The sequence below is a fragment of the Columba livia genome, chromosome 1, assembly GCF_036013475.1.
Source record: "Columba livia isolate bColLiv1 breed racing homer chromosome 1, bColLiv1.pat.W.v2, whole genome shotgun sequence".
Lineage (NCBI taxonomy): Eukaryota > Metazoa > Chordata > Aves > Columbiformes > Columbidae > Columba > Columba livia.
Window position 1 is genome coordinate 162,636,057 of NC_088602.1, and position 17,305 is coordinate 162,653,361.

The 17,305-nt window shown below is 34.2% G+C and overlaps 1 protein-coding gene across 6 annotated transcripts in view; it reads right to left on the reverse strand.

Annotated features, from left to right (window-relative positions):
* Positions 1-3,824: 3,824 nt before the first annotated feature.
* RASSF9 (Ras association domain family member 9) overlaps positions 3,825-17,305 on the reverse strand; it is a 30,188-nt gene continuing 16,707 nt past the window's right edge. For 5 of the 6 annotated variants that reach the window (XM_005499823.3, XM_065041846.1, XM_065041837.1 and 2 more), the window contains one exon: positions 3,825-8,817. In XM_005499823.3, coding sequence (XP_005499880.2) covers positions 7,542-8,817 — 1,276 coding nt within the window. In that variant the 3' untranslated portion in view covers positions 3,825-7,541. Of the gene's footprint in view, positions 8,818-15,199; positions 15,223-17,305 lie in introns of those variants that run through there. The other variant, XM_065041862.1, reaches the window with a different exon arrangement.

Genomic DNA, 17,305 nt, shown 5'->3' on the forward strand with positions numbered 1-17,305 from the left:
GCAAAACTGTGCTTTAAACCTACAATTTTACCAACACAAGAATTGCAAGACATTATCAAGACCTCCTGACCAGGAATTTAGCTTAAAGATCATAAAAATGTTTTGGTTTTGAACTGTCTTCTTGTGTTTGAGCAAAAATTACGTGTGGATCATTTTTCAGGCAATCTGCAAAGCCAGAACAGGAAGTTTGTTTCCCTTCCCTCTCCTAGTAAAAACAGAGTCTCACCTAATCACAAAATTTAAAAAAAAATAGCTTATCAGGAAACTATAGTTCATAAAGCATTCTCTTGCCATTTTCACTGAGATGTAGTTGTAGAACACCTGGGTTATAACACATGCTATGAGATGGATTTGCTTCCACTCCAAAGTCATATACAAACAAATTCCCCTTCCTGAATCTTGTGGAACTTTACAGCAATGAAACAGTTACAGAAGCACAGGACTTGGCCTTTCTCTAAATGCCTGTGTTGCATAGCTCAAATATTGACTTAACCACAAACACTCTCAGTCTGTAATTTTAGACATCAAAACCAAATATATGAAATATGTCTCGGAAAAGAATACTGAGAGAAACTATAGTATGCAAGTGACTAATCTGTATAGAAAGGAATAGTACCTTTTTTTTTTTTTTTTTCAAAACACTAGAGCTAAAATTTATTCATATCATTCCACTTTTGCAAAAAAAGAGAAATTAAAAGGCCTAAAGATCTGCTTGTTAATACAAAATCCTTCCCAAAGAAAGGGTGGGGGGTCAAATTCACAGAACAAAATTGTTTACATAGTAAAATAATCATCCAGATGGCAAAAATAAGCAACCCTGATAACTGCAAATGTTAAGAGGAAAACTATGCCTGTTAGGGTCATCAGTAACAGTTTCATAACAACTATTTCAAGCTCTCAGCTTTAAGTATGCCAGAACAGTTTAGTGAACATTAGCTAATCCGTGTATTGCTAATCTATCCTTTTAGAAATGTGTGACTGTGTAATGCAGTCCTGGGTTTATGATTGACCTGGCCCTGTTTGACACGAAAATACCAGAAAAGAAATACCAGTTCAGAATTCTTTTTCATATAACTCCTCTGCTGTCAGAATTTAGTGCAACTGTAAATAATGTAGGAAATATTTAAATCATTATATTCCTATATTACATAAAAACATCTTCTGAGCCATTTAAATTTTTCCATACATAAAGAAGAGCAAAAGAAAGGGCAATTTACTATATGCAAACTATTAAGAGGTTAATCAACTTGGTGAACTGAAATTTAAGCAGTAACCTCCTTCCACAAGAAAGTATGTATATCTGTTTTATGAATATTTAAGAAAACTATGAAGCAGAAGCTACTTAATCTGCAGTTTAAAACAAATCCTTGTACTCAGAAATAAGAATCACAGAAACATACTATTAGAATACCAAGTTGGAAGGGAAATACAGCTGATCTGAAGCAAAATAGGAATGAACATAAAATAGAAGAATATGATCTTTGATGTTGGAAGAAATTCTGAATAAAATGTGATCTAACCACTCAAAAAAGTGCTGATATGAACATAATAGAAGTTGCATGGAACTGTAAATACATTATTTAGATAAATTATGGAGTCAAATCAGAATCTGGGAAAACGGTCAAATAAGCTTTACATTCTCACAGTCTGTGGCAATCTGTAAAAGAATTAAAATTACCATAAACAGTGTATGTTTTTTCTGTCACTATAGTATAATACAAAAAAGTCCACATTACTTCTAGGTCAGGAATGACAAAAGCTCTAAATCGAAAGGTTCCTCTGTATGCCTAACAAAAAGTCTGAATACAGATAGAAAGGAATTAAGAGGTTCTTCATCATGCAAATAACTCTCACTTTCTCCTTGTAATCTGTAACAGAGTTGCTGACGTAGTACCCTCAGGAATGCACCGGTAAAGTGCTCAGATACTTTTGTGTTTTGTAGACTCCCTTGGTGCTTTCCATTGTGGAACAACACAAATTTTTTATCAAAGCAGGTAACTGCATTATTTTCTCCATAGTTAATATTATTTGATCTATCCAAACTTGATACTGTGTAGGACTAAATTGAACTTCTAGCTGACATGAACTTTTTGTAGTAGTTGGGCTTTTTACTTTATCTTATTTGGATCTTAACAAGATGATCCCTGTATTTTTCTTGACAAAATAATTCCTCAGAAAGAATTATTATTTCCTGAAAAATCTATGTCAGTGGACGGATTGAACATCACAAGTTAAGTTTTCAAATATTCAGGTGAACTATTATCTCAACCAACAAGCTAGTCAAGTGAAATATGCATATAGTCATTGCATAAGCAAACACCTGCATTTACATGCTTTAAATTTCCCCACCCTTATGTGGGATTCATCTGACAAAGCTAGAAGTCAACAGTTACTACTGCACATATTTTTGAATATTGAATGATAATTTAGTTTTTGAATGAGTTATTGATATGAAAATCCTCAAATTCTACATGAATAAGACAGAAAGCTAGTTTGAATTCCAGTCAGATTTGAAGTTTGGGATTTTTTTTTACACCTGAAAAATGAATGTATCATAAAATGTAAGCACTTATTTCACAATTCAGGAAAATATAATGCAGGAAAAGTGAAATACTGCCCAAACATAGATATAGGTTCTTATTAAGGAATGTTCCCTGAATTAAACCTGAAGGCTTGTGAACCATAACAAACAGTCTCTATTGAAATTAGTGTCTGGATTCAAGTCGGACTTGATCTGTCAGAGATGCAAGGCAATCACAAATTTGATTCCAGAAAAACAGTCTGTAATCATCCATCTGAAAAGCTATGTTTGATATAAGACATATTAACTAATTATTAGAAACTGTAAAGTTTTAGAAAGAAAATATTGATGTCTGTATTTCATGTCCTAGCAGTCCTCTCTTTGAAAGAAAATAATTTCAGTCATGAGCAGTTTTGTTTCAGAAAGGACTATGAGATTTTGACATAGTATAATATATTCTGAGTTGCTTGTTAAATTAAGAACAAAAAACAAACAAAAAAACTCGGGGGAAAACAACAACAACAACAACAACAACAACAACAACAGACTTTGGAATGAGACTATTACATTTTCCAAAACACTATGTCACAAAGACAATAAAATATTTTCAAAACACATTTAACAACAATTTAAACACATTTGAGGAAAATATTAATGGTTTCAATATATGAAAAAAATATTATGAACACTGGAAATTTAGTCCATTTGTTTTGAAGTATGTTTATGTTGTCAGATGGAGGCCTGATAAAGAAAACAAACAGTTTATTTTTGAAGTTATAAAATGCTAAACAACCTGATTGTCTTAAATTCTGCAGTAAAATACCCAGAAGAATAAACATCACAGCTCTAGGAAAAGAAAAATATTACGTGTGTAACCATTATGAGCATACTACTGTTGGAAGAAAACAGTCATTTGTTCAAGATAACTAAACTGGTGAAACAGGAAGGGATGGTCTAAGGTGGGTTTAGAAAAAAACCCTTTGGATTAGAGACTTCTCTTCTTAAGTGGATGTTCCTCTTGCACGGTTAATGAAAATGAAAAATATTTTTTATTATGAACTTTGGGGTTTTTTGTTTGTTTGATTTTGGTTTTTATCAGAATGAACAGTCACAAAAATACTAAAAATATAACAAGAAATGTTCACATATTACTAAAGAAAATGTAATACGTTCCAAACAGAAAATAATTCTAAATACTATTTGCTTGAAGTTAGATATCAGTACTTTGCTGAATTAGGTGCATGGATCTAAATCTTCATCCAAAGCAATTAACACAATTAAACAATCAGAGATAGAAATGATATGACTTTGTAATAATTATTTGTTTAATTACATCTATTTATGTCTTTACACAGTTGGAAATATGCAGAAACTAACAAATTATGATTCTGGGCATGTAGGAAAATGTAAAGCCTATTAATTTTAGCAGACGAAAGCTGTAAGTTGAAGCTCTCTATGAATATCAATCTGTCAGCATCATATAATTGAATATTCTGTGTTAGCAATATGTATATATGTATGAAGCACAAGACAGCCAGTAAAGCAATCCCTAAATGCACAATCCAAAGACAAATATATAATCTATAATTTTGAAGGGATAAAAGTTCTTGGGACTGCTCGGTTTTGTAGGGGAAAAAAAAGCAATAATTCTGTAATTACATAGTAATTTTTAAGAACATAAATGGATGGTAAATACTGTAAATTTATACATAATAAAATGATAATTGTTTTATATTTGAAAGAATCATCAAGGAACTGAAATAGCTAATTAAATTGACTCATCTGCTTTCATCAAATTTGTAAAAGTACATAATAAAGTCGGGCAGAAACATGAGACTGGGGTAGACACTGTATTCCCTGGAAACTTTGAGTTATATTGGTTATAAATATATATGTGAAGTTATTTAAGTATGCAGGATCCAAAGACTTTGGCTTAGGCAAGTCCATTCATTTCAGAACTGTTAGCCTGGATGACAGTCACTGAAGATATCTGCCTAGATTCATACCGAGGACTAAAATATCCCACCCCAAAACAGTCATGATACAAGCTGAGTCTGGCTCCTACTCACCATTATATTCCTCTTACTTTGAAGGAACTACTGTCTTCCTACCAAAAAACCCTTGTGCAGATGAGTGCAATGGACTGGATTTCCTTTCATTTCACCTTGACATTTCACATTTGCACTCCCTGAGGAGAATTTTTCTCTCATCTTATGTAGGACTTCTTTCATCTTCCTCTTTGTTGGTAAGTATAACATAGTCCATGGAAAATTTTACAAAATAAAACAAAAAAGTGAAGGTGGACAGGGAACCGGCTTAAGAGAATGACATGAAATGAGTCAAAATGTTTTATTCTGCATTTCCTTATGGGAATTAAAAAACAAATCATACATAGTTGAGAAAAAAAGAAGAATGGTCAAGTAAGGTTCATAAAGTATAGTTATAGCATTGTAAAAACAGACATAACAAGCATATGAAAAGTGTAGAGGTAGATAAACAGCAAAGAGTGCAGAGAGTCTTTAAGCATCTTGTACCTTTATCTAAATTCTGAAAGAAACAAGTAGGTTTGTGATCTCAAACTATAAGCTTCAAATATAAGATTCAAAACACAGGATTTTTTAATATTATTTTATTTTTTAAGAAATACTCTCTCCCAACCTACTTTTCCTAATTTCCTCTTAAAATACAGTAATACTCTTAAGATCTACATGTTGCAAGGGATGTACAATCAAGCATGTAGTGTGGATAAACATCAGCTCTGATAACCAGTAAAAGTTTCTATGGTTGAAATAAATCTCATAGAATATGAGTGGAAATTCTTTCCCCCACTGATCTTGTATAACACTTGCCTGCACAGGTGTGAATATTATTCTGTTTGAATTCTTTATCCCTTAAGTATTTATATTAAAAAATTGCTTATTAGAAAAAACTGCTAGCTAAATTCACAAGAACTCATAGACTACATCAGCCTACTCTCAACATTAAGAGCTCTGTGCGTACTACTTGTCAGAGTGATGCCACAGAGTTCAAATGATGCTGAGTTGCGTTAATAAATTATTACAAAGATCACACATTTGATACATACTTGTGTTTCCATCAGGAGCTGAGTCTAAAGATGACACACTACTATTGAAGTATTCAAATAACATCATATGACAAAAAACAACACAACACAAAATATATTAAGGCAACTAGCACACTTTCCCAGAAAAACAAAAACAAAACAAAAAAAACACCACCCTATTTATAATATCACGGATCAAAAACACTTAAAAAAAAACTTTTAAAAAAGACAAAATTTTAGAAAAGGCTTTTCTTTTTACCTTTTTCTTTTTTTTTTTGTTTTTTTTCCTATATCAAATATGTGTTAATCAGGAATTCTAGCACTTTGGTCATTTTAGAAAACAGATAGTTGACAGACATTTAAGAGAAGAAAAATACAGAAAGAGAAAGCAGTGAATCTGAAAGTATTTTACATTTATACTTTCTAGGTTCTGTCCATTCATTTACTTTGTAGGCTTTTAATTCCAGGATATGCTTGAATTTTACTAGAGCTAAACTTCTTTTAGAAACACTGTAACTATGTCTCCATTCAAGTCCCTTAATCATGAGTGTTAAAACAGGTCGATCTGCAAAATAAAATATATCTGCAACCCAGAAAATACTCAGGTACTCTGTTCGCAGAGTCTCTAGCTCAGAATTAGAAATCTTGTTTGGTAACTGAAGAGAAACCTTAGTTATATACCTTCGCTCTGGATTAATAGCAATGTGCTGGAGAAGGATTTGAGATAAACTACTACATCCTAAGCGAAATCACTTGACTTAATCACATAGTTGTAAATTCTTGTGTTATGCACCCTTTTTTTCCTGGGGTCCAATATTTAATTAGCTACATATAAAAAGTGGATCAGCTTTAGCTGTATCCCAAAGTCCCCATCGAGGATTTACAGGTCCATATCCCTGTTCCACAACAGAGTGAGATGCAATTTGACAGCCTACCTGCTACATGAAAATGGTAACTACCTGGCTATTGGGAAATAGTGCCCAGCCAGAGCCAAAAATGTCCAGTTCCTGCCTGTCCCTTCTGTTATGCTTTATTTGGTAGTCATGATTTGAGAAGGTCTAAGACATTGGATCCAACTGCTGAAATAGGCAGGAGAAAGCCTTGCTGAAAGTGCCCCTGGGGTTGGGTGTGAGCTTGGGATTTGAGTGCCTGGCACAAGCAGGATGTAGGCAGTTCTGACATGCCCACTGGCAGAAACTACATGGACTTAAGCATCACTGGGGCAACTACAGGGTAACGACAGATAAGTAGGGGCCTTAAGGATCTTAGAAGCAATTAAATGCTGCTGAAAAAGAATGGGAATTAAAAACCTACGTGTGTAAGATAATTTTTAAAACAGGACTTAGATGGTTTTGAAAATATAATCCTGATAACTTAAAACTATATTTAAATATAAAGCATAAATGCAATTGCATTTTTTTTGTCCTACAATATAATAAAAACTATTTTTAACAGATTACATGCTCGATTACATGCTCGATTACATATTCCTTTACATCAGCTTCATAGCAGGGAAACTCCATCTGAATAAAGTTAATGTAACAGAGCAGAAAATCAAGCTCTCTGTTTAGTTTGGTCTAATCTCTAATTCCCATTCCTAAAAAGTCAGAGATGCAGAAGTGGACCCAAAGATTAGGGGATATCAAATCTCCAGACTTTTAGTGCAAGTCAGTCCAAATCCTCATGTTTCACGGAGTATCAATCATACAGGGTCTGAATAGTCTATCCTGATTTAGCAAAGCAAACAGCTTGCACCTATTAGTTAACTCATGAGACTGCCCATGCATTTAAGCACAAATATACTATTAAGCGCATAAATAGACACTGTTTACTTTGCTACAGAGGTGCCACAGTTTTAACATCTTGAAGAGCTGAAATCTCAAGACAACAAGGTTTATTAATTCTTATAAATATTCTCCAAAATATGATTTTTCATGAATGTGTGACTGTTTTCAACTATGTTGACAACAGTACCATGTCTCCTGAAGTTATTTCAGAGTCCTGACTGTGTGTAGAGCTAATTCCAGTGTCAGAGTCTGTATCGTTTATGTCCAGATTAGTCACTCTATGAACAAAGTCAGGAGCAGCAATGCTGTTACTGGAGATGCCACTGCCCTTGGATGGCTCTTCGTCTGATGGAAGCCTAGCTTCAATGCTGTCTTTAACATGTAGTAAATTAAATTCTTCTGTAAGAAGTTCATATTCTTTTTCCTTCTTTTGAAGCAGTGAGTCCCTGTATGTGAGTTCTTTCTGAACGCAGCTCAAGTATGAGTTAATTCTCAGACCATCTTTCATACTTTTTTCCAGCTCATATTTTACACTTTCCAAATTTGAGTTTTCCGGTTCAGCATTGGCAGCTCCTTCTGTGCAAACATCATCTCCACTTTTTTCTGTGTATAAACCATGTACCTCTCTTTCAATTTCAGCACACAGCTTCTCTATTAATTGTTTGTGATGTTTCAGTCTCTCTTCAACCTGTAAAATTCCCTCACTTTTACTCAAATAGTCATGCATGTCTTTTTGATCATCTGGCCTAATCCCTTGCTGCTCAGCCTCACTAGGATTGATCATTAAATAGGACTCCTGCACATAATTTTCTCCATCATTGGCTACACGATCAAGATGGAATTTCGCTTCACATTTTTCAATTTCCATATCTAGTTCCTTCATTCTAAGGACTTGTTGATGAATGGTATGATCTTGAGAAATGATCAGATGAATAAGCGTCTCCATATTATCTCTCTCTTGCTGAACACTGTCTTGTTTAAGCTTGGCCAGTTTCCGGAAAGTCTTCCTGACAATTTTCTTTTGCTTGTCTATTGGCAACATCTTCATGTAATTCGCTGGACTGAGGTCCCACTGTTTTTCTATATTTTGTACTACCTTAGCTTCAGCAGTCTTCCACAATGGAAATGAGAGGAAAGCATCTGACTTCACCAACACAAAGTGCAAATTAGACTGCTCTTCCCCCCAGGCCTTCCAAAGTCTCAGAATCTTTGTCAAGGGAGGAAGGACTCGCTCTGAGCCTCTCCATTTTTCTACAATGCAGTAATCACTTGGTTTTCCAAAAAGGACCTTTTTCTCTCCAAATGTTGCCTGATGCTCCTCAAGCAGTGCTTGAATCACTTCTGTGCAAGTTGTGCGCTTTGTCAGGCCACATACAATCTTCTCTTCCTGGCAAACCCAAACCACAATCTCTCTTTCATTTGAAGCCATGTCTTTGTTGGGAGATCTGGAAAACAAGAAGAGACCAACTATAAATTACATATCAATGTCACAGACTGTATGAATAATAACTATAATTCTGATACGACTACCACTTTTAAAAATCCCCGTATTTCTGTACAAGACAATATACTTGTCACATGAAGAAATACCTTTGGATTAAGTAACACACATACACACCTATTTCAGCTACTGCTTTAATATTATTACTACTTCAGTTGACCGTGAATCTCACATAAAAAGTTTTTTATTAAATTTAGTTTTTGTACACACAGTAAATCTGTATTAACAATAAGTGATAAAGTTTGGCAGTCTGCATTACATTTCCAGACTGTCCTAGGATAACATAACTTTCAAATCTGCATATCTGTTCTCATCACACATTGCGCAAACATTTGTCATCTCTTAATATCAGCAAGGGAAGAATCATACTTCCAAATATGCACTGAACATCGAAGGACTGAGAAAAGATGATTGAACACTGTCTAAGTTAAAAGAACTTGATGATAGGATAAATCTATAGCTCTTTCGCCACACCTGCACCCACACAAGCATAAACACCATTGTTTTCCACTGTGATTTTTCACTTAGGAGTCTCAAGAAATTCGTTGCTTTTCCTGAAGTACCGAATAGCTTGAGTTCCAGTAAATTGTGAGAGAATACCAACTATGACAGAATATATATAATGGTCTGTATTTTATAACCTTTGTAATGATACAGAAATTCAAAAAATGTAAACAGTTTTAATTTTTTTTAAATGTACTTATGAATTCCCGTGCACGTGGTATTAACCTGACATTAGCAGCTGGTACCTCCTTATACATTGCACTACCTAACTTCAGGTGTCTAAGATTCCATTATGGCTACTATAGCCATCTAATCAACATAATCTGTGGAACCTACAGAGTGATTCAGCTGACCCAATACAGAAGTTCACTTTACAGTTAAGTTTGTCCCCATCTGAGTAGTCCTGGATGGCCATAGGCCTATATTGGCAGGGTGGCCTTGTGGAACCTGTCCAGGATATTCCTGTTCTCTGGCCAGACCTGGTGATTTGGCCTCTTGACTAAAAGGATAAAATATAAACTCCCCGGGCAAAAATGCATTTCTTTGGATTTTCTAGTATCACTTCCAGTTCATTTGAATGAATGAGATTTAACCCAGTTTGACAGAGAAAGCTTGAAAATGACAATTTGGACAATATTCTAATGGCTCAATACCACATTTGTTTCTATCTGGGACTACTTATTTGTAGTACTTTTCTAGCCTTTTAAGATGTAGTAGAAATGGAGTTTTACTTAACTAGGGTTGGACTCTATGATTATTAAAGTGATCCAACTTGTTTTTGTTTTTTTTTTTGGTTGTTTTTTTTTTTTAATTACTACACACCACAAGAGACAAACAGCAGGCCAATAAATTGAACTATAATTGACTCAGTTCTAGGTGCCACTCTGACCAGGAGGCAATCATCCTTAAAAGACGGGAGACTGCAAATGAATACTATAAAACCTTCAAGAAGGAGTTTATGAGTATCATCGCACAGGAGAGCTCTTTCTAACTGCATTGCTCCAGGTCTTGGAACATTCCTCTTTAAAATTTGTGTTTTGGTAGATTAGTCTGAGTAATGACATAATTTTGCTGCTTCAATAGCTCCCTCTTACAGGCCAGCATTTTATATTTTTAAAACTGGTGTTGAAAAGATTAATAATATTTTCACAGACTACTTCCCAAAATAGGACAGCTTTGTCACACACAGAAAATGGCAAAATGGCACAAAGAAACAGAATATTAAAGTTTAAATGGGGGAGTGAAAGACAATGCCATATCAAATGGCATTACCCTTAAGTCAGTATCTGCAAGGTTTTTTACTTTTACAGAATACAGGATGCTATAGAAATATTTTTGTCTGTTGACAGATTGATAGTTAAATGGAACTTACATAAATAGACAATTGAAAGGTAAGTCAGCTGTGACTGTCAAATAACCCAGTGTTTGTTTTACACTACAGACATAAAAAGAAAAAAAAAACAACACATAAACTACAGAGCTGCATTATGTGTTAAGCATAAAATTACGCAAAATGAATTATGAAAAATCTAATATCTCAAACAATGTCCACTACTGATACATAAATAATTGACCTAGAAATAAAAATATATTATCAGTCATTGAATTTCAACTTCTAAAAGGACAGAAAAGCAAAAATTAACTAGGTATAAAAACATAAGAAATACTAGTGTGGGACTGTAAGGAAGTAAACTCAGAGCATGTCTTTGCTGTTGTTTTTGTAACCAATAATTACATTTCAGAGAATAAGTTATCTCAGTCTTTTAGCATTCTTCTGAGAGTCTTACACAATTTGTTTTCACATTGAAACTCTTCCTGTTGTTTTCTTTTTCTTGTTTTTTTTTTTTTGTTGATTGCCATATTGTCTCCTAGTCACTGTTTTTAACATGTAACAGATTATAGGAGCTAAGCAGAAGCTTAGTGTCTCTCTTCCTCCTGGCCCCTTTAAAGCTTTCCTATGAACACAGCTTATGATATTAGTAAACCTTCAAAGTAATTTGAAAACCCCATAGCTGCCCCATAGTATTGGTGCACTGAGTTAAGCAAGCTCTTGATGGAAATACATTGTTTATTGTAAAATCATACCTACAGGATCTCTGCAAACAATATGGATATAAAATCACATTTAAAAAATACTGTTTTCAATAATTTTCTAGCTGTTTATCACCCCCTATTATTTTTTCAGCTACGATGCACCTGTTTACTCAAACTTTACATTGAGATTTTTGGGGAAGGACTTTTCTTTACCTTGTTTATAGCATAATTAATACACTGAAGTCTGAAACTAGTAGTACTACTACAGGAATGGATAATGAATGCACATGTAGGTATATGAAGAACTCAAGTAGCTTATACATGAAAATACATACACATATATGTATGTAGAACTTACGTAACATACACCTTGTAATTATATTGCCACCTTTAACAGAAAAGAAGAAATGTAATTCTTGGATCAAACCAGAACTGTAAAGTGCAAATTCTTTCATTATTTTTTCCATGTGTTTGTCACAACATACATTATCTTCATTTTTATTCAGTAACCTCACTGAATTTTTGATCTTTCTTTTTAATCAAAAAGAATTGAGTCATTTATAATCTTACAGTGCCATGGAATCCTAATGTCATGTAAAAAAATCAAAAGTGTTCTTTATTATCTACCACTATAAAATGGTAAACTGATGTGGCCCACCATGGACCTTTTAGGTAAAATTTATCCTTTAATTCTAAATCATAGTTAATCAGATAGTACCAAACAAAAATGAAGCTTCAGCATGTCAGTCACAGCATAACAGTTATGAAAGACTTGCTTTCAGGATGCAAGACGATGGTAAAAGGAATCATGTTTCATTGAGCTGTGCTTTCCTCATAGAAACTGGAGAGCAGATTCTGCATATATGAAGTGGAATGTGTCCCCCTTAGGCACCTGGAAGTTACTATTTTAGTATAAATTCACCATCAAAGTTCCTCCTTGTCATGGGAGGAGAGTAGACCTCCACGGAGAAAGTCATCACAACCTGAACTATCTATGTTCATTGGGATTAATCTTCATATGAAGCTATTTCTTTCTTTCATTAGAGTGGCCACCTTCAACTAAATAGCTCATTTCCAGGTAGCTAAATACAGGTAATGGTAATCTAATCAGATTCTGGTTTATTGTCTGGTAGATATGTAACAGGAATGGTTCAGACAGCAGTAGATTTAATAAAGATAACTAAACATGGGACATAAGTATTTTGACTTCATACCTTAGATTAGATGCTCACTATTCCGTTTGCTGTTCAATTTATTACTATCATTCATAAGGAAATCCATAAAGTAATTTCAATACTAAGGAAGATCTAATTGAATTTGTAATTCCTCATCTTAAATAAATGTTGGTCATTGACAGTGATTTTTTTTCCTGCAATTTAATACTAAAAATTACAATATTTGGCATCAAGATCTGCTTTTAAATGGCCATTTTAATGAAGAGGCAAACTACTTCTATTTATTGATTCCTTGGCCTTGACATCTTGCAGTTTTGTAAAGAAAGCAAAAGAACTGTCATTTTCAATAACATATCAATTAATGAGCCTCTAATACCTAAGGTGTTTATCCAGTTTGAATGTTTGATTTTCTTGAAAAATAATTTCAGTAGTAACTTATTAAAAACTAGCTAGACAACTCCTTCATTTTTTCAAAAGTTTATTGCTTTTGCTGTAAACAGGCTTTAAAGCTTTCAGTTCTGGCTTGAATTCTGTTTCTTTGAACTGATCACTGCAATATTCTATTTATCCACCTATGGTTTTAAAGCCTTGACGATAATGAAAACATGCAGGTGTACCTTTTTTGTGAAGTTGCTTGTTGCTCAGGAACAGATTAGAATTTAAGTTTAAGAATGGTCAAAATTACATTTCCAATCACTTCTGTCTGTTTGTTTTTATCGCTAGTTTTATGCCTTCTACTCTTTGCTTCTCTTCATGATGACCCAAAAAAACATTTTAATCACTTCATAGACCTCACACACAGTCTTGATTGTGCCAGCACAAGCTGATTGTTGCATGTCAGATATAGACTTCATTAATTTATTATGCAGGCCTAAGGGAAGAAAGGTAATACATTCCAGCAATGCACAGACAAAACAAAAACAAGTACTTATGTTTCACAAAGTCAAAATATGAGATAGCTGGAAGCAGCACTTCTGATATCCACTAGCTTTATGGGATGTCAGGCACAAAAATATAAATACTAAACACGTAATTCTTTGTCTTCCTGAAAATTTTAACGTTCTTCCTAAGTATGCAAAATATAGTGTTACAAACAATCACTTCAATCAAATAAAAAGATCCTCCTACTTTTTAGAATTTCATCTATACATCTACAAGATTTTTCCTTACTAATTTCAGCAAACATTCTGCTGGGACTAGATCACTTAGATATTATATTACTAGCAGATTAACATAGTGTTTCTGAAATATCATTGACTTTCAAACAATATTTTGTCTCTGTTGAGAAAAAAACACAGATAAAACTCTCATCTCCCTTAAGTGTAATAAAATCTTTGTAGACTTTTGCATAAAAATAAAATGGAATTCCTTTCTCAACATTCCCATATTTCTTGATGTACTCTCCCCAAGGAACTAATCAAACTCAGTAACTGAAAAATACCTAGATAATGGCTAGAAGTTTCATAACGAAGACATTTTTGTCAACACTATTGTGTATCGCTTCGTTTATTTTAAGTCAGCATGACCAATTGAACCAATATGAAGTCAACACAACTACTAATGTTTCTGTGTTCAGAAATGGATTAAAAACTTTAGATTGTGTTCATGATCAAAAATTGTATTAATCGCCTCCTCCCAGTGACTGAAATAATTTATACAGAGTAAAAAATCTGCAGGTGAAAATAAATGGCACACAAAGCAATATATCAATCCTTTGTTTGAAAATGCGTACAACTTAATAGCTTGCAAGTTTGACATAAAGATTTTATGCTGGAAAGCCATGTGTGTGAAATAGCTTAGTCATTTTTTCACCAATTTATTGGGGAAATCATCTTTTATAATCTTAATTTTCAGAAGTGGAAGAGATTTTACCTATATATTAATTAAATTGCTGTTAAATAGTTTTTATATAGCTGTATCTGTTAGAGAGTACAAGTGTTTGTGGGTTGGAATATTCTTGTACTTCTTAGTGTAACATCACCTTTTTTTCTTTCATCATTGCATTTGCAAATGGCACATAGTCTGTAATTAATTATGTTTTATGTCAGAAGGAGTGCTTCTAGTTTTGTGCTAGCTAATTTATTCAATTTTAATGTAGAAAATTAATCAAATTTTCTACTTTTGAGATATTTTATCCTCTTCATCTGTTATTTGTTTGTTTGTTTTGATGCTGTGCTTGCATAAATACATTTCAGCATACATAGGACCCAGAAAGCCACCCATCACAGCTATAATTTGCAATGCAAAAGAAAGGAAACAGAACAGTAACTTATAAACAGCCTCCTATTGACAGCATAAACCCTTTCAATAGCACATTTGAACATATAGTCTAATCTGCAGCACATCAGATGATAATTGTGGTTTATGATTGACCAGCTGCCATGACGGGGTCCTCAGTTGACCGCAGCTCTCAGGTAGATATGCTGTTGCCATGACCTCCCCAGAGGAAGGCCAAACTGCCTCTAAACTTCTAAGAAACAAACCCTACATTATGTCAAGATACCACACAGAACAATTCACTTCTTCAGTAGAGAAACCAAAAGCAAGAAAACAGAGGAAAAAAACAAAATAAAACAAAACTTTAAGAGACGACTCTCGTGCTGTCTACTGTACCCTTGCAGTGAAGGCCTTGCCTAGAGCTTCAGTGTCTGCCATCTCAGTGCTTTCCTGTGGTCCATTAAGAAAGATGAAACTCCCAGGCAGAAGCCGGCAGGGTCTGTGCTGCCTGCAGCTCCCAGCAGGCTGGCCCTTTCTCAGGCTGCTCACTCACAGCTCCTCACTGAGACCTTCATCTGCTTCCTACCAAGCTGCATAGTCCCCCAGCCATGCACACTCAGTTGCTGAGCCACTTTCGTTTGAAAATGGTGTGACACAATGGCACAAAAGATCCTAGGAAAACAAGAGACGTCTGCCACAAAAGCATTTAATAATCTAGTGTTTTCAAGGGGGATGGTCTTTAAACACATTGCTGAGGCACGCTAATCTGCATGCTTGGATTTCGGTAAGTATGTATTTCTGCTATGGTCTTCTCTTCGTTATGCACCCATAAATGTGCTGGTTTTGTGTGGTTTTTTTTCATGTGCAAAGGCCCAGACAGCACATGCCTTATTTAAGCACAGAGATAATAACCTCTGTGTCTCTGTGTCTCAGATCCAAGACATAACTACTTATCAAATAAATCTGATGGCTTTTAATTATATTTACTTGCTGGAAACAAGGAGAGGACAAAATTACAGGTACATGTGCTTGATACAAACAATCTGCATTTGTAGCATAGGACGCATGGTCCATGTCATTTGAGACCTTCAGATACTAGTGATATTTACATGTCAGGGTATATAAGGGCTGATTAATTTATCAGTCAGCACATTCCATTTAGAAATGATAATATAATATTGCTTTTATTACTTATTTTTTAAAATCTTAGCATGTTACCATATACATATACATATATATATAAAAGCATATATGAGAGTGGGAGAACATTCTCAAAAGAAAAGATCAAAACATATTCTGGCTCTGTGGGATTTTTATCTGTGAAATTTGGAAAAACGTAAAGCTATTGGTGCCATGTGTTGCAGCTCTTGTTTGGAAGAAACTCTAACTTAATGTGATCCAAATGGATTTTTGACAGTGAGTTTAAACATTAAAGCTATAAAGAATACACAGCCCATATGAAAGCTGAGGTCAGAAGTATTTCAACCTTTCAGGCACAAATGGATCATATTAAAAGTTCACACCAAGTTTATTCAAACTGTCCACATTTAATCCATCTTTTTTTCTCAATGTTCTGTCACCTTCTGTAAAGTTATTCAGAAAGCAATAAAGGCCAAATCTCTTACTCAGTATGCCTCCTGCCTAAGCAGATTACACGCTCTGAGTTTCCTAAGGGCAGCAATGAGGAAGTATCTTCCCTCTCACCACCCACTGAAGCTGGAATTACTCCAAAGCCTTAGGGTTCAAGACAGCCTACTAACTGCATTCCCATTCCCCTTCACCTATGCCTAAAATACAATATTAATGGAATCACAGTTAATGTCCATATCATACAGGAGATAGAAATTCCATATATGATGTGTCAGAAACTTGGTCCTTCTTCCATTCTGCATCACATGAAAGTCAGGGTAATGTCTAGCTAAAAAGTATCATGGCAAGGGAAGACTCGTACTTTAATAGGAATAAAACCTCTCGACATAGGTAAGCAGAGTAGTCCTGATACTGCAAGAAGACTTCTAAAGAACACCATAGAACTTGTGAAAACAAAACAATTATTTCGAAACAAATAACTTAAATTTCTCTCAGCCATCTGGTTCTGCATCCGTTTAATGTTGCTCTATAATAAAGCTTCCTCCTTTAAAGAAATGTACTTAGGCACTCATTAAAAATAATTAAAAAATTAGGCATCTAAATGTTCATGTGACATTTTTCAAACATACACATATACACAGTGGTTTGGTTGTTCTAATTGAAATATTTCAAATATTTGAAAAAAATAAAACAATTTAAACAAAGGCTATGTTAACTAGATATGTACAACACGTTTCCCCCAGTCTAAGTTTGTGTTCTTGCTGTAATTCCTTTTTAAATGAATAAATTTTTAACTCAGCAAGACTCCCATACTGTCAGGAAGCCTTTATGAAACATTTTAATTAGCAGCAGCTGTTGATGACTATGTCCTATATCAATTATCATTTGTGCACTTAAAAATATAACTAGTTT